The 23,554-nt window shown below is 41.7% G+C and overlaps 2 protein-coding genes across 2 annotated transcripts; one reads left to right on the top strand and one right to left on the bottom strand.

The window, feature by feature from the left end:
• Positions 1-441: 441 nt before the first annotated feature.
• LOC146480347 (b(0,+)-type amino acid transporter 1-like) lies at positions 442-22,843 on the bottom strand. The gene is made up of 10 exons (XM_085109509.1): positions 22,134-22,843; positions 14,454-14,579; positions 13,694-13,793; positions 13,496-13,540; positions 12,741-12,864; positions 12,007-12,110; positions 7,319-7,415; positions 6,633-6,788; positions 5,068-5,248; positions 442-4,169 (listed from the first exon to the last, which is right to left on the bottom strand). The coding sequence occupies exons 1-10, from the start codon at positions 22,681-22,683 to the stop codon at positions 4,093-4,095; spliced, it is 1,560 nt and encodes a 519-aa protein (XP_084965635.1). The 5' UTR covers positions 22,684-22,843; the 3' UTR covers positions 442-4,092.
• LOC146480348 (uncharacterized) lies at positions 7,567-10,950 on the top strand. Its single transcript, XM_085109510.1, has 6 exons — positions 7,567-7,795; positions 8,281-8,366; positions 8,837-8,968; positions 9,563-10,037; positions 10,153-10,288; positions 10,664-10,950. The coding sequence occupies exons 1-6, from the start codon at positions 7,711-7,713 to the stop codon at positions 10,782-10,784; spliced, it is 1,035 nt and encodes a 344-aa protein (XP_084965636.1). The 5' UTR covers positions 7,567-7,710; the 3' UTR covers positions 10,785-10,950.
• Positions 22,844-23,554: the final 711 nt, after the last annotated feature.

The raw sequence follows: 23,554 nt of genomic DNA, 5'->3' as shown, positions 1-23,554 counted from the left end.
CGCTAGCAAATAAATTCTGGACTTTGGTGACTTTTATTAGATTGCCCCACCCTTAGACTTCAGTTTACTTATTTGGGGACACAAAAGCCCGATACAAACCTTTTGGAATTACATTAACAGACCAGTGTCAGTGCTGGAAGGACTGTCACTCCCGAATTGCCTTGTCCAGCCACACCTGACACTGTATCGGACTGAACATCCACAGTGAGACTCCTGAAAACCGTATGAATTCTTTTTAGTCAAAGCCTTCTTTTTAATAATCACTCTTCCGGTACAAACGTTTCCGTTATCTTCTTTGGAGATGGGAAATGTTGGGCTCTTGTAACAACATGACTAAACTGTACCATTAGCTCAAGACGTAAGTGGATGTACTTGAAGTCCACGACCAATCGCAGAGTTGGTTAGACTAATAACTATTTGATAGTAACACTCGCAACCAAACAGGATATAAGCATTTATTTCATTCCACACACTATTTAGCTTCAAACTAATACACAAGATTAAATATTTTGAAAATACTCTCATACTAAATACATTTTTAAAATTCATCTATTTAAAGACACCAGAAGAGTTTAGCATGCCATACAGAGTGATGCGCAAATGTTACAGTACGCGTACTTTCCAGAGATGGAATGACCAATCACCAAAAACCGTGGATCACAGATTAAAATGAGTTGGTTTTCTGCAATACAAAATGGAATTGCGATTGGATAATCGATCTTATCAACCTCGTCCCCAGGGTCTTGCCAAAGCTTGGATTTTGCTGTCCGGAAGACCCTGGGAACGAAAAATTGATGTAGTTTGCGCATCGCGTTGTATTTTTGAGGGGGGTGGGAAGTGGGCATTTTTTGGTTCACCTGAATTTTATTCGTTCCCAAGGTTTTTCTTCCCTCTTTTCGCTATGCACGATTTTCCTTCCACAAAAGCTTTACAGGAAGTTATTGGCATTTGTCCTCCACATCTCCCCTCATAAACATGATCAATCCCTGAACTGACTAGGAAAAAACTACTTCTCATCGAGTCTCGTATAAGAAAAAAGCAAAGGCGAAAATCGTGACGAGTGTTTTAGTAACAATGCGTGACCGGCACCGAAGACCGTTGACTCCGCTAAGAGATGAAAATTAATGCTCTGTATTTCAGCAAAATACTCACGGCTCCTCATAGCAAAAATAGCAACTCTCCCGCGACATAAAACTGGTTCCTCGTCACGTTTTCGCTTGTTACTTCTTAAACAGGGTGGTCTGCTCACAGTGTGGTTATTGCCTCACTCAGGAGGAATGCAAGCGGGCCGGGGGTGCCAACCATTTACTTTAAACTTACTTTTAACACGTCTTTAAGGATTACGGATTAAACTGTAGAAGAATGATGTTAAAATATCCCTACATCAACTGGAGAGACCAAAAAGATCCCTGGAGGTATTCTGTGTAGCATCACATCTAGTGGTCTATAATTTATGAAACTTCCAAATGGAACGACAGGTAAACACTACATGGTGAATTTTCCAACTGAAATTGGTATCTCTGGTGTTTTCCTTGCAAATGGTTAACTCACCCCAACCCACCCCAACCCACCCTGTGGAACAGAACACCGGAAATATAAACGAGAAAGACTAATTCCAAAAATCGAACGTCGTATGGACACTGATAGCTTATCCTAAAATACAAGTATGCTGCAACCCCGAAACGAACTCGCTCGGTTAACAATTATCTCACCGTCTGACGAGGGGATCAATTGTATTCCATAAGTTACTGATGTTCGTTATCGGGGTCACACTCGGTACCTTAATACTTCAGGGTAATTTCTCTTTTATATTAATATTCGTAACATTGAAATTTCTTAATATATTATTAATACAAGTTATACGGAACGCAGACTGACACACTTTCTAACTACAAATTTCCGCCTACAGCAGATTACACGAATATAAAATTCTGGACAAAATTGCTGAAATTTAGTATTAAAAAATACCTCTAAAGCATTCTATTATTTACTTACACGGACTCGTTCCAGCCTTAAAACTGGACGGTCAAAATTTTTGACGTCTGAACCTACGGTCTAATGATTTAATTCCCGCCTTAGTTAGGCTTTTAATAGGGACGCTTTCCATGGAAACTTCTCAGTGTTTTCTGCTTTGCTTTGAAGCAAATGGCCTGGCGCGTCCTTAACAAACGCTACGTAAATATGCAGACGGATAAACATCAAGGGAAACTGAAATTCATCATCATTTCATTCACTCAGTAAAACGCGGTCACGCGAACAGTATCGAATGGGATCAAAACAGCCGATATTTGTCACAAGTATCGATATAGAGAATTTGGTATCGGTATCAGTCTTCCCTAATAAACACAGGGCGCACTGCTGGTTTCAACGTGCACAACCGCGAATGCACGCTCGACCAAAAGAGAATGGGAAAGCGACGACGTTGGCGAGGCCTAATGATAGCATCCTTTGCACGTTTGCGTCGCACTTGAAAACCAGGCGAAAATTTTTTATCTTTACCTCTATATTACAAGAAATTCACTTCGTGACAACTTCTTTTGCGACTTTGAAAAAGCCAAATTTCGTATAGCCTGCGAATACAGCCGCCTCTCATCGCTCCCGGCCCCCGACGGGCGTTTTATTCGCAGGCTAAATTTCGTACGGGTAGAACTTTTACTTCTAATATAATAGGCAGCTTTATTTTTTCGCGACATCACCTTTTCGTGACTTTAAAATAATCGGGAAAAATGTGACCATCTTATTCGCGAAAATTTAATTGTAATGAAACAGTTGTTCAGGCAATTTTACATATTAAACAACAGAAACAACGGCAATCATGTTGGACGGCAATGTACGTTTGTCGAGCTTGATAACTGGCTGAAAAAAAAAAAAAAAAAAAAAAAAAAACCGAACATGATATCCGCTCCAACGTAACCAGAACAAATATGCCATCTTATTTTGACCAATCAGCATCACAACTGAAACAGTTTAGTATAACGCGATTTACACGAGTCTTCCCGCGATTGAAACCAAGTAAAACAAGTTCGCAACTGGCTTACAGATTTTTGATACATACGGATAAAAAAGGTAAAAAAAAAAAAAATTAATAATAAAATAAAAAATAAAAATACTGAGCAACTACCAATTCACAATAGTTAAGACAGAAAAAACATTCAATTAAATTCAAATAAGTTGCATCAATGCAGCGCTTTTTATCAGAGATAAATAGATAAATAATCAGAGGTAATTCAGAGCGCAGATGAGTCATAAATTATAGATAAATTATCAGAGGTAATTAAATTATAAGTTATAGATAAATTATCAGAGGTAATTCGGAGCGCAGATAAATTATAAGTTATAGATAAATTCAGAGCGCAGTCTAGCAATACGGCTATACACATATTTTTCAAAGATACATTGGATATGCTGCAACTTTTCTATGATAAGCACCGTTTATTCTTGGCGGTGTAGTTAACACTTATTTAATTCTGACGTTGACAAGAATCAGTCAAAGAGAAGAGAAAATCTTGCCTAGTTCCTATACTTCTATCTTTCGCCACAGACAGTCCGTTTCGAATGAATGCGCGTGAGGCCTGGGAGCGAGTCGTGCAGGAACTTGCCAAGCGCAGGAGTGGAAGGGAGTGACGATGGATTCGAGAGCGCAATTCTACAGTACACCCAGGGCGGGTACGCCTGATGATACTCAGCCCATGGGGGTATCCATAGGATTTTAAGGCGGACTTTTAACGTCCGAACTTGGAGAAATCGCCCTCACAACAGTTCGTTTTGTAAATGAGTTTTAAAAATACCGCGTTGCATAGCATAACGAACAGTACCACATGCAGGAAAGTACTGTTCCATAGCTTTCACCCGAAACGGTCACTTTAGGATTTCGTCCATAGACACAAAAGTTAGAAACCCCCTGAACTGGACGGCTAACACCCATTTATCCAAAGAACCCAAAACATTACGACTACAGGCGTTGTTGCGACTTTTTCGGGTGAAAAGACTAAAGAAAGATCTAAGAGAAAAGTTGGTCAATATTTAAAACCACACATTTTGCGCTTATTCAATATAAACAACCCTACTCGTTGCCAATAGAGTCTTGCACATTTATGACGCGACCATGTCAGCTTCCGACTCAGGAAAAGCAACATCAAAAATTTTCTGCAGCTGGAACGTTGCCTTCGCTGGAAAAAAAGAGGAATTGTTTCAGTTTTACTACACAAACGTCCGGCTTCTCTTTCGTAGTGACATTCAAGGGAGGACTGCAGTTGCGCCGTAGACGTTGTGTTGTGTCATTTGGTAAGAAAATTTGCTGCATAATACGTAACTATCTCAATGAATTTTACTTCGGAATTCCATAGCTTGTTGTCATGATCATACCTTCTGAATCAGCTTTAACAGATTCAAATTGGTCATAGAGCAGTTTTCAATCGAGTGTCGAAAGTAATTTCGGGTTTGCTTTGGTTTTGTTTTACTAGACTCTATGATTGGTTGGCAAAGTTCGCGCCATTTTCTCAACCAATGGGAAGCCAAACCAAAACCAATCGTGCTTGGTCGCACGCGTTTTCCCGCGCTTGACTCGAGTTACATGTACTTGCTTCGAGTTCTGATTGGCTGATTGTGCTGTTTACATCTGTTGTGATTGGCCAGAGAAATTATTTGGATACTTAATTGAAAACCGCTCTATGAAAGAGCAGTTTTCAATTGAGTGTCGTAAAACCAAAACCAGTTATTACTCTGACCAATCACAACAGAGGTAACCAGTCAGAACTAGAAGTAAATATATATTTAACCGGCGCCAAGTGCGGGAAAACGCCAGCAACCAAGACGCAATTGGTTTTGGTTTGGCTTCCCATTGGTTGAGAAAAAGGCGCGAACTTTGCCAATCAATCATATAACACAATAAAGCAAAACCAACGCAAACGCGACATTACTGTAAGACATATTGACACAGTTAGGTCAGGCCGAGGGCAAAGGGCCGTGCGTCACGATTGAGCGCGAAATATTTTCCAGTCCGCTCGAACCTAACTAAGTCAATAAGTACAAAGTAAATCAAATAGAAAGTAGGAAGGATCAACTTACCAATTCCCCTGAAGAAACTTCTGGGTATGACGTGGTTAAAATACACAAAAACCAGGTAGAATGGTATACCAGCCAAAATGAAGAGAAGGCAGAAGAATGACTCCAATGGTGCCTCGTAGAAAGGTGCTACAACCAAGTAGATGGACGCCAACACGACAAGGATGGGAACTACGATGGGGACCTGGTGTGGGAGGACAGCCATCGATGAAAAATCAGTGAGTGACAAAGTCGCGAATGCTGGTTTTTCGAGACAGTTTAATGTCCGGTAATAGACCGCATTCGTATCCTCGGTATCGAGCTAGAACTAGCATGCACACGAGGCTTAAGCGGAGGAATCGTTTCACATTGCAAATATTTTTTAATATATTCCCCGGCAAGGGCCTCCATTATAAGCAAGATCCAGTTCATGCAATACCATGAATACGGTCTATTAGAAGCCAAACATGTTATTCACCCCGTTATTGTGTTGCCTGTCTTCCTCTAAATTGCTCCTTTCTAGATTTCTAGATTTTTGTTACACAAAACTGGTTTTTCAGCCCAGTTCCATGCCTGGTAATTTAAGGTCAAAGGCATTGGTCTTCCTGTGTTCTTGCTAATCTTTCTAAGTTAGATCTGAAGCAGAGTAACTAAATAAGGTGGCAGTCATATCTTCGGTTTCAATTAACAATTAGATTATGAGCTCGAGATTTCTATCGCGTGATAGTTGATGAGGGCGAAGCCCGAATCAACTATCACGCATAGAAATCGAGAGCGAATAATCTAATTGTTTTAGTATAAATCTACTAGTCGTTCAAAACTAAACAAGTAAATTATCTATTTCCTCATCGCAGACACTTCGAAAACGCGAAGAAGCGGCCGCCATTTTGTTGAAAATCGCTACTCACTATCTATCACAGAATAGATAGCGAGTAGCGTAGCCAATCAGAGAACGGCATTCGTGATAGAACACTATTAGATTTATACTAATGCTGGTTAGAATTTCTTGAGTTAATGACAGTTATCCATGATAGATTTATTCTTCCTATCTGTGTCCTTCAATGGGGGTTTTGATATATTTGGCATGCCTAAGACGATTAACCACAGTATTATCAACACTGGACAGTTTTCTTAACTTCAGTAACGAAGGTTATGCGCCGGTCAATTTGAAACTTCAACATATAGTATAGTTCTACCTTTCTATGAAGATTTGAGTTTAAACACAGTTGTGTTAATTGTTTTCCACGTGAAAAATTAGTGGGCACTTCCAGGTGGCCCGCTAGACTAGAGGTTGTCACACTTTCGTCAGTCACAAAGTTACGGACTGAGCGCTTCTCTGGATTGATTGACAAACGAATCAGTTATTTTCTTATAGCACAATTGATAGCACTGCTTCAATTTCTTGCTCAAATGTATTTTGACCAGCTCCCTGAAGTACTCACCGGCTTCTAGCTCACGTGACTTCCTACCTGATGCTATCTAGCCTCGTTCTCAGACCTGCCTCACTATCAGCTGCCGCCCCATTCTTCCCTCGGCTAAGCCGGGAAGGAGCTTGTGGACTAAGCTGACTGGATGATCACGTGACTCACTTTATAGGGTCGTTTCATATCAGGTTTCCTGAAACGGAGCCAAATGAGAGAAGAGACGGTGGCACCATAAAACACCCAGGCGGCAAAACTGAAGTAGTTTATGAGCGTCTCAAAACTACTCGAATCTGGCAGCAACATGATCCAGGCAATAATACTCTGGAGAAATGGAATAAACAAACACCACTATAAGCTAAAAACAACAACAATAACAACAACAACATGCATAATACTGACGGGTTTTTGGTTCACTTTTCACAAATTATTTTATCCGTCGACGGTAGCAGACAGGCTCACGAAAGCTCATAGTCTTTTACAAATCATTTTAACCAGAGACCGCTACTCTATATTTGGGATAGCCACGTGGTTTGGAGAATTGACGCATTTCGGCTGATTTGTTGGAAAAATTAGAGTGATCACTTCATACACGTCCGCGAACTCTAAGCAGTTGAGAGCGCGGGAAGGACTTTTTCACGTGCAACGGGTGAAAAGATGAATATAGTAAATAACTGTGTGGATAGCATTAAGATAATCTAGTTCAAAAAGTTGAAAGGATGTCTACTTTTCTGCAACATGAAAATTTGTTGCACGCGGTCGTCGTAATACGCGCAACAAACAATCGCAACTTGCAGCAAAACATTTGCTGCGAGACCAGTTGCAAGAAAATGGCATTAAAAGCTTTGACTTACCGTGAACAGCATGGCGGGGAGCGGTGTATGTCTTTTGGTGTGAATCATAGCAAGGAACTTGGGCAGATGTCCCTCTCGGGCTGCTGCAAACACCAATCTGTAATAAGAATAAAGATCGACATTATCACAGGGGACTATAGGCCTGGGAAAGAGACCTGGCACCAGTTGTTCAAAGAATGGACAACTGTATCCAGCGGATAAGTCGCTATGCGCCGGATAAAATCTATTACTTGAAGTACATTTTATCCGCTCTTTGAACAACCGGGACCTGGGAATCAGTGTTATCGCGTGCACGACGTCATAAAGTCTGATTGTGACATCAACATTCACTTTGCTCTTTTTCGCGGGACAACTCAGTTGTGTGTTTCGTGCGAGAAGAAAAAAGTTCAGCTATGAGCGGAAAAGAGCTAATATCGATAACTGTTTTGGCAGTTTTCGTACTTGTATCAGGTTTCACCCTCAAAGCTAAACGAGACGGTAAGATTATCGTTTCCTTTTCTTCAAGAATTTTTTCCCCACACTGTGAAAAACTTTTATCTGGGAATCCAAGGAAAAGCGTCGTTTCATTATCACAGGAATTAACTGTTTCAACAAATATTGCCGCCTTTATAATTTGAAATCTAAGTGAAAAGAAAGAACACGACCTTATATGAGCAAAATTTCCTTTTGCCGATGGCAATTTTTGCAAATTTTGTTTTTCTAAAACCAAATCAAATAAGTGTTGGTTGCCATGGTAGTCTCCAAGGATGTGTTGCGCGCGCTTAGTCGTTTCATTCTTTTTTTTACGTCCTTGGCACGCGCGTCGGCGGTTACTCAGTTAAAATTCTTTTGCGCAAGTTTTACAGTTTTCGCTTCAAAATGCATTTGCCGATTAAAAAAGTTAAACTGTTACATATCGTAAGTTAGTACTTCATATTTGAAGGACTATGTGTTGGATAACGGTTATAAAATCATTTTGGCAGAAATTCAATATGTGGTTGAGAAGAAAGACTTCTCCATCAACGACTTTCAACATGACACGAGCATTTTCGGTGGCTGGAACGGAAGGGTGAGTTATCTGTTGCTATGCTATTTCAATTCCAAGAGAGTTAAACTCAAAATTAAAGAAACCCTCGGAAATTTCGTTACACGAACATCGAAAAAACAAAAAACAAACTAAAAAAAACAAACAAACAAACAACAACAACAGATTGTAAAGAAAATTACGCTTAGTAGCTTTCATGCCGATGGCTACAATTAAGATTTTATTAAAGGTTTCACTCGTGATATGACATACGGTATTGTCTTGTCATAGTCATTACATTTCCAATAAGTACCTCTTCAATAACAAGCTAAACAGGAGAAATGCCGGATCGTCTTGGGAAAGCCGTATTCGTTTTAATAAAATCAAACTTTTGGAAAAAGAATAATAGATAACTAATGAAATAGGTAGTTCAGACAGTTTCAAATCTTTGATGCTTCCAATGAAGCAAACTCTCCGGATAGCTTGTACTTGTTAACACACTTTTCTCATTTCAGGATTACGTAGTGAAGATGAACATCAACTCTCCTGAATTTAAACTGAATATGAAACTGGTGTTGAAAGATAGCAAAGGTTTTGGAAACGTCAACAAAACATCGGGTAACGAAGGCAAACGTGGACAGGGAAAGGTTCGTTATTTTTAGCGCGTTTTATTAGGATATATCGCGGAAAATCTTCAGATCTACATACTATGACATCTTGTACATATCCCGCGTCCAAAATGGTAAAAGGAGTAGTTACTTCAATTTAGCCGTTCTGATATTTTTTGAGGTGTTGGTAATCAGAAAAACATAAGATTTTCGGCGTATTGCCAATAAAAACGCCCCTGGTCCGTGGTAACAGTCTTATTAGGAAAATCGCACTCAACGGTCTACACACACAGTAAATGTCCCACGATGTAACTTCAACTCCTCAGCTGTGAAATTGAAGAACTGAATTCCTAAGACATCGATGATATTCAGATCATGTGTAGATTTGCGGATTTACGAAAGAGACTTGTTGGAGAGGAGATACGATGGAACCGGCAAGACTTTCTCTTGTTGCATTTTGGTCGCTGATTAGTTTAGCTCGCTGAAATGGCCATTGTAACGTAACCCGTGGTTTCGCCGCTTTGAGACTCGCGTGAAAACCTTGGGTTTCGCTGCTGGACTTGAAAGGAGGACTTTCTCTCCAAGAAAAATTTTGACACTCATCCCTCTCTGTTGTTTTGATTTCTTATTCAGCCCTACAACTTCAAAACATGTGCCGCAAATGGAACGCGCCCAATGAACAACGGAACTTGCAAGCCTCGACCCCTTGGTTTCATGAAGAGAACATTCATCACATTCCAAACAACCACAGTGACGGTGGCAAACTGGGCAAGGAACGGAGCAACATGGGCATGGAACATAATTCTTAACGGTGCAATGATGTTGGCTGATAAAGTCTACAGTGGAGTGACATCTGTCACTAACTGGACTTGGGACAGAATGATCTGGCTGGCAAAGAAAACAATGGACGGAGTGATCTGGGGAGCCGAGTGGACACTGGACATAATGACATGGCTGGTTGAGAAGGCATGGGAAGGAGTGATTTGGATAATTCAGTGGACTTGGGATGGAGTCACGTGGCTCGCTGAGAAGATTTGGTACGGAGTGTCGTTGCTGGCTAGTCAAATATGGGATGGTGTTGCAGACTTTTATGCTGGATATCTGGCAAGTAAGTAAAACGGAGTCTGCTGCAATGCCTTGTGGTTGCTCTGACGATAATTCAGACTGCGCATGACTTGTATCTATTTGGCGATAACCAATAACTTTGTAATCCTTTGTTACAGGTCATGTGACATATGTTAAAGCCTGCTTTACTGGTTTGACCTGGCAAGATGATAAATGCTTACTGATCGCTGTTGTTGTCGTGTGTGTCTCTCTCCTGTTTATAACACGGGCTGTGAAAGTCATTCGACGAAGAAGGTGAGTAATATTATGACAATGGCCGTTTCGTTTATGGAATACCCTGTTTATTAATATCAGAAATTAGAACCTGGAATCGTTTGTGTTTCCATCCTCAAATGTTTCAGCTACACGTAGAATGAGTACCGTGTCACCTGAGTATAACAATTTATAAATTTTTGGCTGGTATAGTTGTCTCGCTATCTGAGCAATATAGCACAAGCTTTAAAAGAGTGGGTTTTGGAAAAAGCAAAACTAAAACTATAAAGGACTTTGTTGGCCACCGCATAAAATCTCAGCACAACTTGCCATGCGTTGACAACAAACTCCCCGACATGCGAACAGGTTTCCCTGTTTAAACATTGTTCCTGATTTCTACTGGTTTTATCTTTACAGACTTGAAAGGCAAGCGCGGTTAGCCAAGGAAGAAGCTGAGCGTTTAGCTGCTGCGGCCAAAAAACGAAAACGCGCGTCAATCCTCAACCAGAAAAACAGACACAAGAAGAAACTAATTTAAGGATCGCTGATCGAACTGAACATTTTCTATTTGACACTAGACATTCTTTTGACACTTTTGTGAGTTCGGTTGGTAAATCTCATTTCACGTAACTAATAAAAAGAATATTTTTTTCAGCTTTAATTATATTTTTGGTTTCATTTTTTTGTTTTCAGATTTATTTATTTATTCATTTTGGTTTCAATAAAATTTAAAGAAACAAAACAGCGTTTAATTTTGGTCAAATTTATGCGCGCGTTCACGTTTCGGGAACGTCCCGTTTCTGCTCTGACGAAATGAACTCGGTCGAATTTGTATCGAACAGTCAACTGTTCATGTCACACTTTCGACAGAAACGCACCACAGATTCAAACGTTAAATAACAGCCAAACTGCGAGATAAGCATTTTCAGTCCATTTGTCTTGCACGCAATAGACCGAAACCGCGGATACAAGCGAGTAACTCGGCGTGGCGCGAAGGGATGAAAGCCTTCGCTCTCCTTAACTTAGTCCCAGTCTCCCTATCATACTCGCTCCAGGCCTTTAATTTGAAGAACGCGTAAGTTGGGACGACTTTACAGCAGCCTCTGTCATGGTCAGACATCTGCGCTCGCGTCAGATTAGATAGGTTTTCCAGGTAACCCGCACTCGAATAGTAAACCAAGACAGCGCTAGCCAGTATCCAATAAATTGTTTTACTTTAAAAAAACTTAACCCGCGCGAAAATTAACCCCCTCCCCCGCGTACGCGTGGAGCCGCGACATGCAGGGAGAAGCGAACGCGCGTCGCGTCTCTTCGCGTTCGAAAATCGGAAGTAGGGCTAGCTTTTTACGTTTGATCGCTGACAATAGACAGATTTAGAATCGCGTTTACGACAAACGGCAAACGTGAGATTCGCGTTTATGTTTTCTTAAAAAAATAAGTACACAGATGAGAATAGTGCAAAATAATTCCTGACTTTGACGCTAACACAAACTACTCAATTTTTCTGAGATAAAGAACACAGCGAGCGGCAAATGAAGGATAAACATGGTCACTTGGTCATACTGTCGTTTGCCGTTTGCCGTTTGCCGTTTGCCGCAAACGTTATTCTAAACTTCTCTAATATCAGGGCGCATTGACACAGACTGCCTGCTGGGTCGGTGCATACATCACACTAACATAAGATCAGTTATTTTCTGTGAAAACAGCGTTACCTTTACTTATTGCGCATGCGTGAAAGGGGAAACGGGATTAACACCAACCTTCCGCCACTAAAAGCAGATCCATTTGCTGCTCCGAAAGTGGACGAGGCAACAAATATTGGAATGACCCAAGCCATGACTCCGTATAAACGATCTGCCAGGGTCTAGGGAAAATGAACGAGAACATTTGGAAAATTTTTAGTCTCGATTCAGAACTACATACCAAGAAATTTAGAACTATCCAAGCTGGACAGGAAGTAAGGCCTTTACACAAAAGATAAGCCATATACAATACCGTAGAAGAACTCGTGACAAGCGGGGGATGGGGGATTGCCCGTCACTTTTCTATGGGATCACGGGCCCGGGAGTGCGCACCCCCTCGCGAGATCTTGCTGCAGATGGCTGCTGGCCTGTTCCAGGCAACTCGTACCGCGTAAAAAACAAGCAAACTGTTTAATTTTTAGCCTCTGCAGCAAACGGTCTAGTGGTTTTTCGGGCGTTACAAGTATTTTCCGCTTCGTCATTAAACGCTAAACACTTTTAACGTGTAAAACATCTTCGGAAACGTTTGCCACGCAGACCGATTCAGTGGAAAGTCAAGCCAATCGTATCACGGGTTAGGAGCGTTTTTGGAGGAGTCGCAGCCCTCACATGGTTTTCTCCACTGATTAGTTCATGGCAGCATTTAAGATTGTTGTGACTTGACTGATTTGAATGTCTGGACGTTATCACTTTACGATGGTAGTTTGAAAACTTCACTATAATCAGCGTCAGATTATTCTAGGCTTACTTACCACGGCGACAGCACTGGATGCCATGATTTCCGCGGGCGACAGCACGGCCAGATAAGCGATATTTACCAGCACATAACAAACTGTCACAAGCGGGATACCAATCATAATGGACATCGGCAAGTCTCTGAAAGATGAAAAGAGAAGAATATAGTCAGTGTCCATTGCGCATGACTGATATCGGTTTTGCGCCCGAGTCAAGCACGATCATGAGTCGGAAAGCGTTCGAAATCTCTGAGGTCGTGGCTTGTTTTCCACTGGTGGATCTGGAACTTCGAGAAAGATGGAGGGAGCAAGTAAAAACGCCGGATGTTCGAAGAATTTAAAAATCTCGGGCCCCTTTGGGCCGTACTTTCCTGCCTCCCCTTTTTCGTGCGCTCTGATTGGCTACTCAAACTCAGGATAGTATCTTCTATTCGCGTCCTGGCGCTGTTCTGGATTTCGCGCGCGAGTTTTTTTCACCAACTTATTAGAAATAAAGTGACTGACTTGGGGCTGGCTATCCACTGGTTTGATATATACTAAAACAATTATTCACCTAAGTGCCGGTGAATAGTGGTAAATATTTACCTCGCCATATTGGGGCTCGGGGAAATATCCACCACTATCCATCTATGCTTCAGTGAATACAGAAATATTTTTTTCTAGCCAGACGAGACAAAGAACTTTAACTCGGGTCAACTCTTATCTCGGTTGATCCGAACTTAAATCAACGGTACTGTTCGGGGCAATCTGGACCATCTAAGCCGCATTCTTACCGGTAAGGATTCTTCAGTTCCTCTGTGACGTAATTCAAGTTGTTCCTGTGAAGTATAATGAATAAAATGAGGTTACTCTTACAACAGATTGCCGAGAATTCAAGGCGCATACGTTTCGCAGCTTTAACGATCGAACAACTGTTGCCAGAAAGTTGTTAAAAAAAATCCGTATTGAATATTGTACCAGAATTGACTCACCAGCCGTCATAAGCCCACAAGCCATTGTAAAACGCAAATCCAACAATACCGACTCGGCTTGTCGTGCCACTGAATGAGTTTTGAAAACTCTCCGTGTATCCTGCGCAAAAAAGTAACGAAGAAAACAAAAAATTATGAAACAGAAAAGGGCACGAAAAAGACGAGGGCTTATCAGTTTTGAGCCCTACGCGTGTTCATTCAAAATTCCAAAACGCAACCTGTTAATTTCGTCGAGGAGAGATAATAAGGACGTTGCATACGCGCAACTAGATTCCTAATACAAAGATATATTTTTGTGCAGTATATACGGACTACAGTCAACTCTCGCCTTGCGGAAACCTCGCGATTACGGACACTCCGATAATACGAACAGCAGCTAAATTCCCTCCAAAAATAAGTTATAGACGTTTGACTGCAATAAATTCCCGCTATTACGGACTCTCGCAATTAAGGACACTAACTCGCGGTCCCGAGGGTGTCCGCAATAAAGGGGTTGACTGTGGGAAAAGCAGGTCTTAAAAGGGACTATTGAAATCACAAAGAAAGAAAATTGGGAGTAACTAGTTTTCAAAGATAAATCAGCAACGCTGAATTTTTTTTAAAAACTTTAATATACATAAACAATTTGTGGAATTTATTTTCCAAATTTGAAGCTTAATAATTCGTCCTTGAGAGGGAACGTTGTTTCATCGGAGATATGGACGTGTCGGTCTATGGCCAAAGTACAACGTTGCACATTTTAGCGTAATTACATCCTTACCTTGCCCAAGGCGCACAAGACCGGTGATGATCAACATGATGATAGCCACCATTTTACAAACAGTGAACACAATTTGCATCCGGGAGGCCCACTTGACGCTTGCGGCGTTTACAAACAAGATCACTCCTGCAATGAAGGAAAAGGGAAACAGGTTCAGGTGATTTTATAACATACACACTGCTGATATTATTAGTCTTCCGTTAAACATTCAGACCTCAAAAGACGATATCAATGTGGGGAGAGAAATGGTTGCAAAAGCTCCTCAGGAAATCAATTAACTCTCCCCTCTAAAGTATGAACCTTGCTTTTCGACTTATCCCCCCCCCCCCCCTCCCCACACACACACACACAGGATAAGGATCGCTAAACTTACATATATAGAGGTTAGCGAATCAGAAAAAAAAAACAGAACAGTTCTGCTTTTTTTCTCGACGATAGTCGAGCGACTGACAAAACACGCGAGGCGCGCGAAAGATGTCACCCCTCACGCGAAAACATATAACACGACGTGCAATAGCGGCATCTTCTCGAAAAAATTTAAAACGGCACACAAGCAAGCTCTCACCAATACAAAGGGCAGCTAATATCTTAACCAACATGTTTAAATCTTGTCGCTCTGCATCCTGGCCGATGCACGCTGGAAAAAATGGTTCCACGACATACGTTCCAAACGCCAGGGCGATGATAGCCATTTGCGACGGCTTGAGAAGTATAACGGAGGTCCAACTATAGAGAAACGCGGGCAGCGATCCAAACGCTTCCAACAAGTATATAAACTCACCGCCCGATTTCGGAATCATGGTTCCTAACTCACAGTAACACAAAGCGCCCAGCAATGCAATTAGACCGCAGCAAGCCCAAACTATTAAAGTCAAGCCTACAGAGCCCGCTTGTCCGAACACTCCACTCGCCGAGGCGAAGATACCGCTCCCGATCATGGTACCAACAATTAAAGAAACGCTTCCGCTAAGGCCGACTTGTTTCTCAAGCTGTACACCTTGAGCGGTGGCGGTTTCTACGTTGTTTTCGTCCGGGTACATGTGACAAGACTCGGGTTGATTTGCCAGTAAATCAGCCGTGCTGGTGGAATTAAACACAACGCCTTCGCAGAAGCCATTTGTTATCTGGTGGTCTTCCATCACGCTGGTCGCGCTGGACTAATAGCGTAGGTAGCTTCCGTAGAGCGCAAATAAGTCGGGAAGAAACAGACCAATCGAAACGAATTCTTTGCTTTAGTGAGAAGATGTAAATATGCCAGGACGAACTTTTCCTGGTTAATGATTTTTTTTTGAGAACTTGATCCTACCACTTGATTCTTATTGGACCCCAGCTGTGCTATATATTGACATTGCTGATTATCAGCTGATCACGAAAACAACTGATGTATTGCATTCATTCACTTTTATTTTTTTTGCTCTTAGTATATTTCCTTCGCGCGCCACCTTCCCATCGATTCCCTGGGGTATGCGGGCGCCTGGAAAACGTAAAGGCGTGCAAATGTATCAGTTTTGCTGTACAGTCGACTCCCGATAACTCGAACCCTCGCTAACTCGAACCAATTTTCCTTTCCTTTCAGGTCATTTTCTATATAATTTTACCCTCGATGACTCGAACTCCCTATAACTCGAATTTTTTTCAATTTCCCTTGAAGGTTCGAGTTATCGGGAGTCGAGTGTATTTTAAAAGTTTGCAAGGTACCACGGGCCCCTGACCGTAGTCAAAAGACAGCCTTACATGCAGTCATTTTGGAGTCGTGTGGGAAGGAGGGAAATTTCGTCCTTACGGTCCCCCCGGCGAAGACCTATCTCTTTCTCCCTCGAGGGACAAGGACCCTGGGGATAAAGGTAAAACATAGTTTCCTTCTTCTTTTCGCAGGCGCCATTACACAAAACAAGTTTGACAACACGTTTCTAAATAAATGTTATTTTCACGACGGATTGGGGCTACATGCGCAAAAAATGTTTGTTTGGGTCTAGATTTATTTGGCACAACAATTTTGGTTTCATTGGTATGTTAAGCTAGAGATGGGACAGGTGGGCTTGGTTTGTCTGATACAGCTTGCTTTATGTTTATTTTATTATTATTCTCTATTTGAGGGTGGGTGCAGTTCCTGTTTTCCAGGTTATTTTTTTATAAAATGAACACTAAATCACTCTGCATTTATATGTTTTGATGTAATGGATGCAATAATTCTGGCAGGATGTGTGATGCTGTGAATTTTAAAGGAAGTGGCCAGATTCACCAAGCAACCTGTTGACAACCTGTGAAGGCTTTAGAACGATGACTGAAATCCACGAGTAGAGAAAAGCTGGTAGGGCTCCAAATCCCTCAAGCAGATATACATATTCGGCTCCCGATAATGGGATCATTGTACCTAATTCTGCGTAGCTCAGTGCTTTAAACATTGCTAGCACGCCGCATAAACTCCAAACAATTAGCGTCAGACCTACAGAACGGCTGTTCTCCATGACATTACGAGGCGGTGCAAAAATCCCGGAGCCGATCATTGTATGGACATACCTAGAGTACAAAACTGCATTTCTTTTCATTAGTCTTTGTACTCTAGGTATGGGAAAGGGGTACCATCTTCTATGGAAGAAATATGAAAGGGTTACCCTAATTCTGTAAAACATGGTATATAAAAGGGAAAGGGTTTTGACCTTGGGGAGGAGCCTCTATGTATAACACTTTCGTGAGTACCATCTCCCCTGCCCCCCACCCCCCCCCCCCCCCTTTATCACCCCTGTACAACTTTGCCTTAAAATATACATCAAGACTCTGGGACAACTTTGCGCAAGAAATTGAGATTGAGGAAAGCGAAATTTGACTACAACTTTGGGCAGTTCCAGAAAATATCCATACCCCTCACAGAAGGTTTTTTGTTTTGCACCCTCCCTCCCCCCCAGGAAATTCCAGTTTAGCTTTCTACTTTGCTTCTCAAATTTTGGCTTTTAAATACCCCCTCCCCTTAGGAATTTCTGATGACCTTCCATGGGGTGGGCATGGATACTTTTCTGGGACTGCACAGTGCATATTTTTTCATAATTTGTACATTCACCACCCCTAGAAAAACTGCCAGCAGATATCATGTATCACAACGGCATCAAACTCAAACCATCCAAAAAGTGGGAATGCATGAGGATATCTCATTGATGTGGGAAGACAAGAGAAGGAAAGGTATCTTTAATTTGTAAGGGAATAATAAGTATTATTATTTGGCAAGGTAGTCTTGAGGTAAATCCGCGCGTTCTGATTGGCTCTTTCTTGGTCGGGATTTTACCATACGGACCGTTTCCATGGAAATGGTCTTAAGCCGTGTATTTTTATGACAAGCGGCAAATTTGAAAATTTGCAGCTAAAACTGCGAAAAGAAAACCTGAAAATACTTTCATTCTTCGCAAAGAAACTACCCAAAAGACTGAATCCAACATGGACGAAGAAGAATATCATTTACAAAGCAAATTTTACTATCCCGAAGATCTAGAAACCTCTGAAGCAGGCATCTGCGAAAGCCGAGGAAGCCATTGAGGATTTTATAAACAAACAGAAAAGTGAAAACACAAAAGGAAGAAGTCTACTGATATGAACACTCTACTCCGTTTTATTGAAGCTAATGGCTTGAATAGTCAAACGATTGAAAGCCTACCTTCGTCCGAGCTTGATCACCTTTTGTCAATTTCTTTTTTTTTATGAACGTAGGCAGGAAAAATGGTGAATACGAGCCAGCAACATTTTCCAGGTTTCAGCGCAATATATACAGCGATACTTCTCTGAGAAGAAATATCCATTCAACATACTCAAGGATAATGAGTTCAAAAATCGAGAAGAGTTCTAGCTGCGAAGCACAAGTCACTAGTTCGCGAGCACGACAGAAGAAACGAGCTGCAAGCCGCTCGGGCGATTGACGAAAACGAAGAAGATGCTCTTTTTGAGGCAGGAGAATTCGGCGACTCCAATCCAGTTGCACTCCAAAGAACTGTGTGGTGGTTTTTATCCCTACACTTGGGTTTCCAAGCCAGAGATGAGAGCGAGGAGGACAATTGACTTAATGCTGCTTCTTTTAAAGTTGAAAATGGTTTTCACAGCAACCTTTTCTTGATCTGTACTTTGTGATGCGCTAGTAAATTTTCTGGGATCGAAGAAACCCTTTTGTGAGTTTCAAAAACAAACCGCAGTTGTTAAGATTTTCGTCAAATTCCGCTACAAATCGTTCTTGAAGTCTTTTCTATAAACATGTAAACGTTCAGTAAATTTATTTTCATGTTATCCTCGTGGTACCGTCGCGTCATCAAAAACACGTCACGACAGAAACCCTTTGAATTCAAGGGACCGGAAGTGCGTTTTTTAAAATAAACAAGTTTGCTCCGAGGGCCATATAATAAACTACTTACTAACCTAGCTTGCTCGAGCCGTACTGGGGAATATTGGCCCTCGGTCGTTTTTGTACGGACCTCGCTGCGCTCGGTCCGTACTGTTACAACCTCGGGCCAATATTCCCCAGTACGGCCCTCGCGCTCGGTTAGTAAGAGGTTAATGGTGGGTCGATGCCAGTTATTCAAGTCAATCCGATAGGAGTAAGATATTAACCAATATTTGGCAGTTTTTTTCAAAATCGATACTCATTACTGATATTGTGACATCATCATCTAAGACCTTTTTTGTATGTGATGTTATCACCCACAATTCAAAAAGACAACCTTGTTCCTGGGGTCTCTACGGGAGGAGGAGAGAGACACTGGGAACGAGGTTGTTCAATTAATGGAATGCATGTCAAGCATTACATCATTGCCAAAGCAGTAATAATTTTGAAAGAAATACAGCTGGACAATGCTGAAAAAGGACTGGGGGAGTACTCTAGGTATTCTGGGGAGGGGAGAGTTACCAGCCTCTCCCACTTTCACAAGCTAACTTTTTTGGTGCCCCTTTCACAGACATAAAACAAAACTTGAATTGTGCCCTTTGCAGGGCTGTCAACCTCACACATCTTCAAATATGGAGAATATGACTTCCCCGGCCAGCAATAACAAAGCACCTTACAGAGGCATCGCATGAAAGCCAAATTTCACGGGTTCAGTGGCAGGGAAACGTACATTAAACAGTACCAGAAACAACGCTACAAATTTCAGATTTTCTTGTCAGAAAGTCGAGTATACGACAAATAGCAAACTTCGTCAATTATTCGGGAGATTACAGACATAAATCTGGCAAAATCTGGCTCAAAATCTGGAGATTACAGACAAAAATGTGGACACCGGGAGATACGGCTCAAAATCTTGAGATTACAGACATAAATCTGGAGACGGGGAGATACGGTTCAAAATCTGGAGACTACCGGATTATCTGGGAGAGTTGACAGCCCTGCCTTTGCTTTTAGCCCAAAAGATAAGCCAAAGATAGAAAAAGATCCCCTTTGTTATTCTGGATTGGCAAAGCAGAACTGTACCACCCTATTTTCTGCCAGGAATTTCTGCCCAATGATTTTTCTCTTTTTACCATTGAGTAATAAATTCAGTGATCGACCCAATATGTTGCCATGGCAATTGCATCCCTTATTATTGACAGTTCTGATATCCGTTAGTTGGTCATCAAACCTCCCACAATGAAAAAAAGTTTTGTAAGATACAAGTAAACAATTTTTGGTTGATTAAATAATATAAAGAACACTGCAATGTGGCTCAATTCCCATGGCAATAACTTGCAATTTGGCAACTCATTTAGATGCCTCACCGTGTGTAATACTGTTCTTGTTGCTGGAAACTTGTGACCACTTTGTAATATCTTTATATTGTGAATTTGGTGAAGTGGTAATCATAGTGTAAAGGTATTAGGTCAAAGGTATTAGCCCAGCTATCTACCTTCAAGATTCTAAAGATTGTTTAAATTGCATCAATAAATACATGTAATATCGATGAAAAGAAATGAAGTCAAACAGGTCTGCCTTACTTTTTAAGTCTTTTTAATTCTGCGCATCTAATGCAAATTCGATTTGCCAATGTAGTTTTGATTGTAATTCAATTTTTCAAATCTCTAAAGACTTCTAGCTAATTGTCTGGCAAATTTCAATAAAGCGAGATGAAGTTGCAATGCGGTTGGTCAGGCCGGCGGTATCCGGTCACCTCGCCACCAGGGAGTCTCGCCACCAACTAACTCGCCACCACGAAACCACCTCGCCACCAGCCAACTCGCCACCAAGCGAAGTCTTCTCTGATAAGTCTTCTCTGATAAGTCGAGGAAAAATAGCTGTTCGGGGACTATAATTTTCATCGATTCGCTTGTCTGTATGCATATTACGACCTTTACCGAAGCGATGTCTAGGGAACTTACTGACGGCATTTTCGAAACTCGCTGTGTTATGCTTGTAATCTCGAGAGCGAGAAACTGTAAGCTCAGTGTAAGAAATCGAAAACTTGCTTGCTGGAACTGAAGCTTTCGTAAGCTTTCTCTAATTCAACTTCACTGACCGCTTGCTTAATTGCTTTTGCGTAAGCAGCCCAGCGGAGCCAATTGAACGTTTGGTAATCGTACTCCAATCGTACTCAGAATTTTCACTCGAATAACACTCGTGGAGCAACAACTAGACTCGATCTATCATGTAAACAGTTCATCGTTCATCGCAGTATTCGGTCATACTCTATCGTGACCGTCAACAGTCTGATCTTTCTGATCGTTTACGTGAGCAACTGAACTTAAACTCGAATGTAGTTTAGTGTTAGATTTATTAAGTGCATCGTTGGTGGCGAGAAGGCTTCGCTTGGTGGCGAGTTGGCTAGTGGCAAGGTGGTTTCGTGGTGGCGAGTTGGTTGGTGGCGAGACTCCCTGGTGGCGAGGTGACCGTAAACCAGGCCGGCGTCCTGCAGGGACAAGCTGTGAGGAGATACAGACCGATCGACCTTGTCCAACATATTTTACAATTTCAACCACAACACGAACCAACAAGATCACGCTAACTTCTCAACATGCTGTCCAATACACTATGTTTGGCCCAAACAGGAAAATAACCCACGGACAAAACTACAAAAATAAAATAATAATTCAGCTTGACTGAAAATTTCTGGAAATCAACAAATTGACACCTTGTAAACACAGTTTGCGACATGTCAGTTCTTCTTCTTCTCACTGGCCATTTTTTTTTTCGCAGAAGATATAAACGCCCGAAGTAAAGGACTGCCTCGCATGAGCGAACTTCGTCGTAGATTTCGTCGTAGATTGTCGTCACTTGCAATACAGCTGAACGAGAACTTTCAAGTCGAACGAAGCATAGATTCATCGTGAACGTTGTTTGTACGGTGAATTTAGCTAGCCTGAATTTAATGATTTATAGAGGATAACAGTTCTCACAAAAGACAGGATGTCTAAATTTGAATTGACACTGTTTATCTGTACATCAGAAACGAATTGAACAGCGTGACTGGAAACGGACATCCCTGAACCCATCACCGGTCAACCGCAAAGAATTATCGGTTTTGTATCGATCTGTCCGGTGGAAAATGTTTACTCAGCCAGTTCGTTTGTTTATTCCGGTTTCCTAACGGAGATAACTACCCAAACGAAGCGAAATAATTATTTAAGTGGCTGAAAAGACCACTGACAAATATATTAGCATCCAACTGTGTGTATTTTGACTATTCAAGCGTATTCAATACATTGTGCAATAAATTTGTACGTAGTTTTTGTACTCACCAATCGCGAGTGCTGCAAGTAGTTTGACGACAGGTTGCAGATCTCCTCTATCGCCACAGCCGGGGAAGAATGGCTCAATCACGTAAGCTCCGAACGCCAGACAGATGATGGCAACCTGTGAAGGCTTTAGAACGATAACTGAAGTCCACGAGTAGAGAAAAGCTGGTAGCGCCCCAAATCCCTCGAGCAGATACACATATTCGGCTCCCGATAATGGGATCATTGTACCTAATTCTGCATAGCTCAGTGCTCCAAACATTGCTAGCACGCCGCATAAACTCCAAACAATTAGCGTAAGACCCACAGAGCCGCTGTTCTCCATGACATAACGAGGCGACGCGAAAATCCCAGAGCCGATCATTGTACCAACAATGAGACAGATCCCACTAATGAGACCAAGCTTTCGCTGCAAACCAACGAACGACTTCTCTCCTGGTTCTGAACCGTCTTCATTCGGTAGCAGGTTTTCCGCTGTTTTGTCCCTACCTTCTCGTGACAGATATTCTTCGCTTCCCCAATGGTTGCTCGGTTTGTCGTTGCCGTTTTCCATCTTGCTTTCTGTTGGTGCTAAGTTTGTTGCTTTCACCGCGGCCTTGCGCGCGAAACTCGACAGCACACGTGCGCGCGCTACGCTTTATTATGGAAATACAAGTCTGTAGGGCCAACGTAAATACTCACTTTAATCAGCTCAGAGCCAATCAAAACCCGACAATCGACAGAATGCATTCAAAGAACGGACTTTATTAATCCTTATTCACTTTCTATGAATCTTTGTTCGTTCTTGTTTTGCTGTGTAAGAGATTGGTTTAGGCGGGAAAATGGTCTAAAGATGTCCTGAATCAAGAGGTCAGGTTTGTAACACCTTTCAGGAAATAGGAAACGGCTTGAAGAGAGATTTTTTTTTATCCCTTTGTCTCCTGATCGTGCTTTCCTCATGATCGTAAAGGTAGACTTTATACCCAGCCGAGTAGTTGATCGAACCGTCAATGAAGTGACAAATGTCAATTTTTCACTTCCGCAGTTCACGCCAGGAATCTCTTCAAACTCACGCACACTTGTCACGCAAAACGGACATATTTGCCCAAACTGTTTGTTCACTGATGTTTGTTTAAGCTCTCTATTCGACGCTGTTTGCTCAAACAGTGGCACAGCTTCAATTAAAGCAAGGTCTTCAATCGCTACGCGTGGAGTCAAATCCAACCTTCTGACATTGTTGTATGGGCAGCCTCAATGAGGTGATGAGAGAAGAACTTGACGCATGACCTTTGAAAAATCACGAACATTTTAATGACGCAACTTGATGACAACTTAAGTGTCATTCCTCACTGTTTCTGGTTTAAACCCTAAATCTAGGGACCAAGTCAGGCCTAAACTCGAAACTTTGAGGTTATTTAAAGGCACTGGGACTGTTGACATGGCTG

Source organism: Pavona decussata, unplaced genomic scaffold (assembly GCF_977016875.1).
Source record: "Pavona decussata unplaced genomic scaffold, jaPavDecu1.1 SCAFFOLD_53, whole genome shotgun sequence".
NCBI classification, from domain to species: Eukaryota; Metazoa; Cnidaria; class Anthozoa; order Scleractinia; family Agariciidae; genus Pavona; species Pavona decussata.
Note: the sequence above shows the minus strand (reverse complement) of the source record. Positions and strands in the feature narration are given on the sequence as shown.

Bases quoted from the DNA above. Each gene is read 5' to 3' on its own strand.
- LOC146480348 (XM_085109510.1), top strand. From the start codon at position 7,711: ATGAGCGGAAAAGAGCTAATATCGATAACTGTTTTGGCAGTTTTCGTA. The intron at 8,969-9,562 runs GTTCGTTATTTT...TTTCTTATTCAG, and splicing joins GCAAACGTGGACAGGGAAAG to CCCTACAACTTCAAAACATG. The intron at 10,289-10,663 runs GTGAGTAATATT...TTATCTTTACAG, and splicing joins AAAGTCATTCGACGAAGAAG to ACTTGAAAGGCAAGCGCGGT.
- LOC146480347 (XM_085109509.1), bottom strand. From the start codon at position 22,683: ATGGAAAACGGCAACGACAAACCGAGCAACCATTGGGGAAGCGAAGAA. The intron at 12,111-12,740 runs GTAAGTAAGCCT...CATTTTCCCTAG, and splicing joins CATCCAGTGCTGTCGCCGTG to ACCCTGGCAGATCGTTTATA. The intron at 7,416-12,006 runs GTTGGTGTTAAT...TTCTTATTACAG, and splicing joins TCTGCTTTTAGTGGCGGAAG to ATTGGTGTTTGCAGCAGCCC.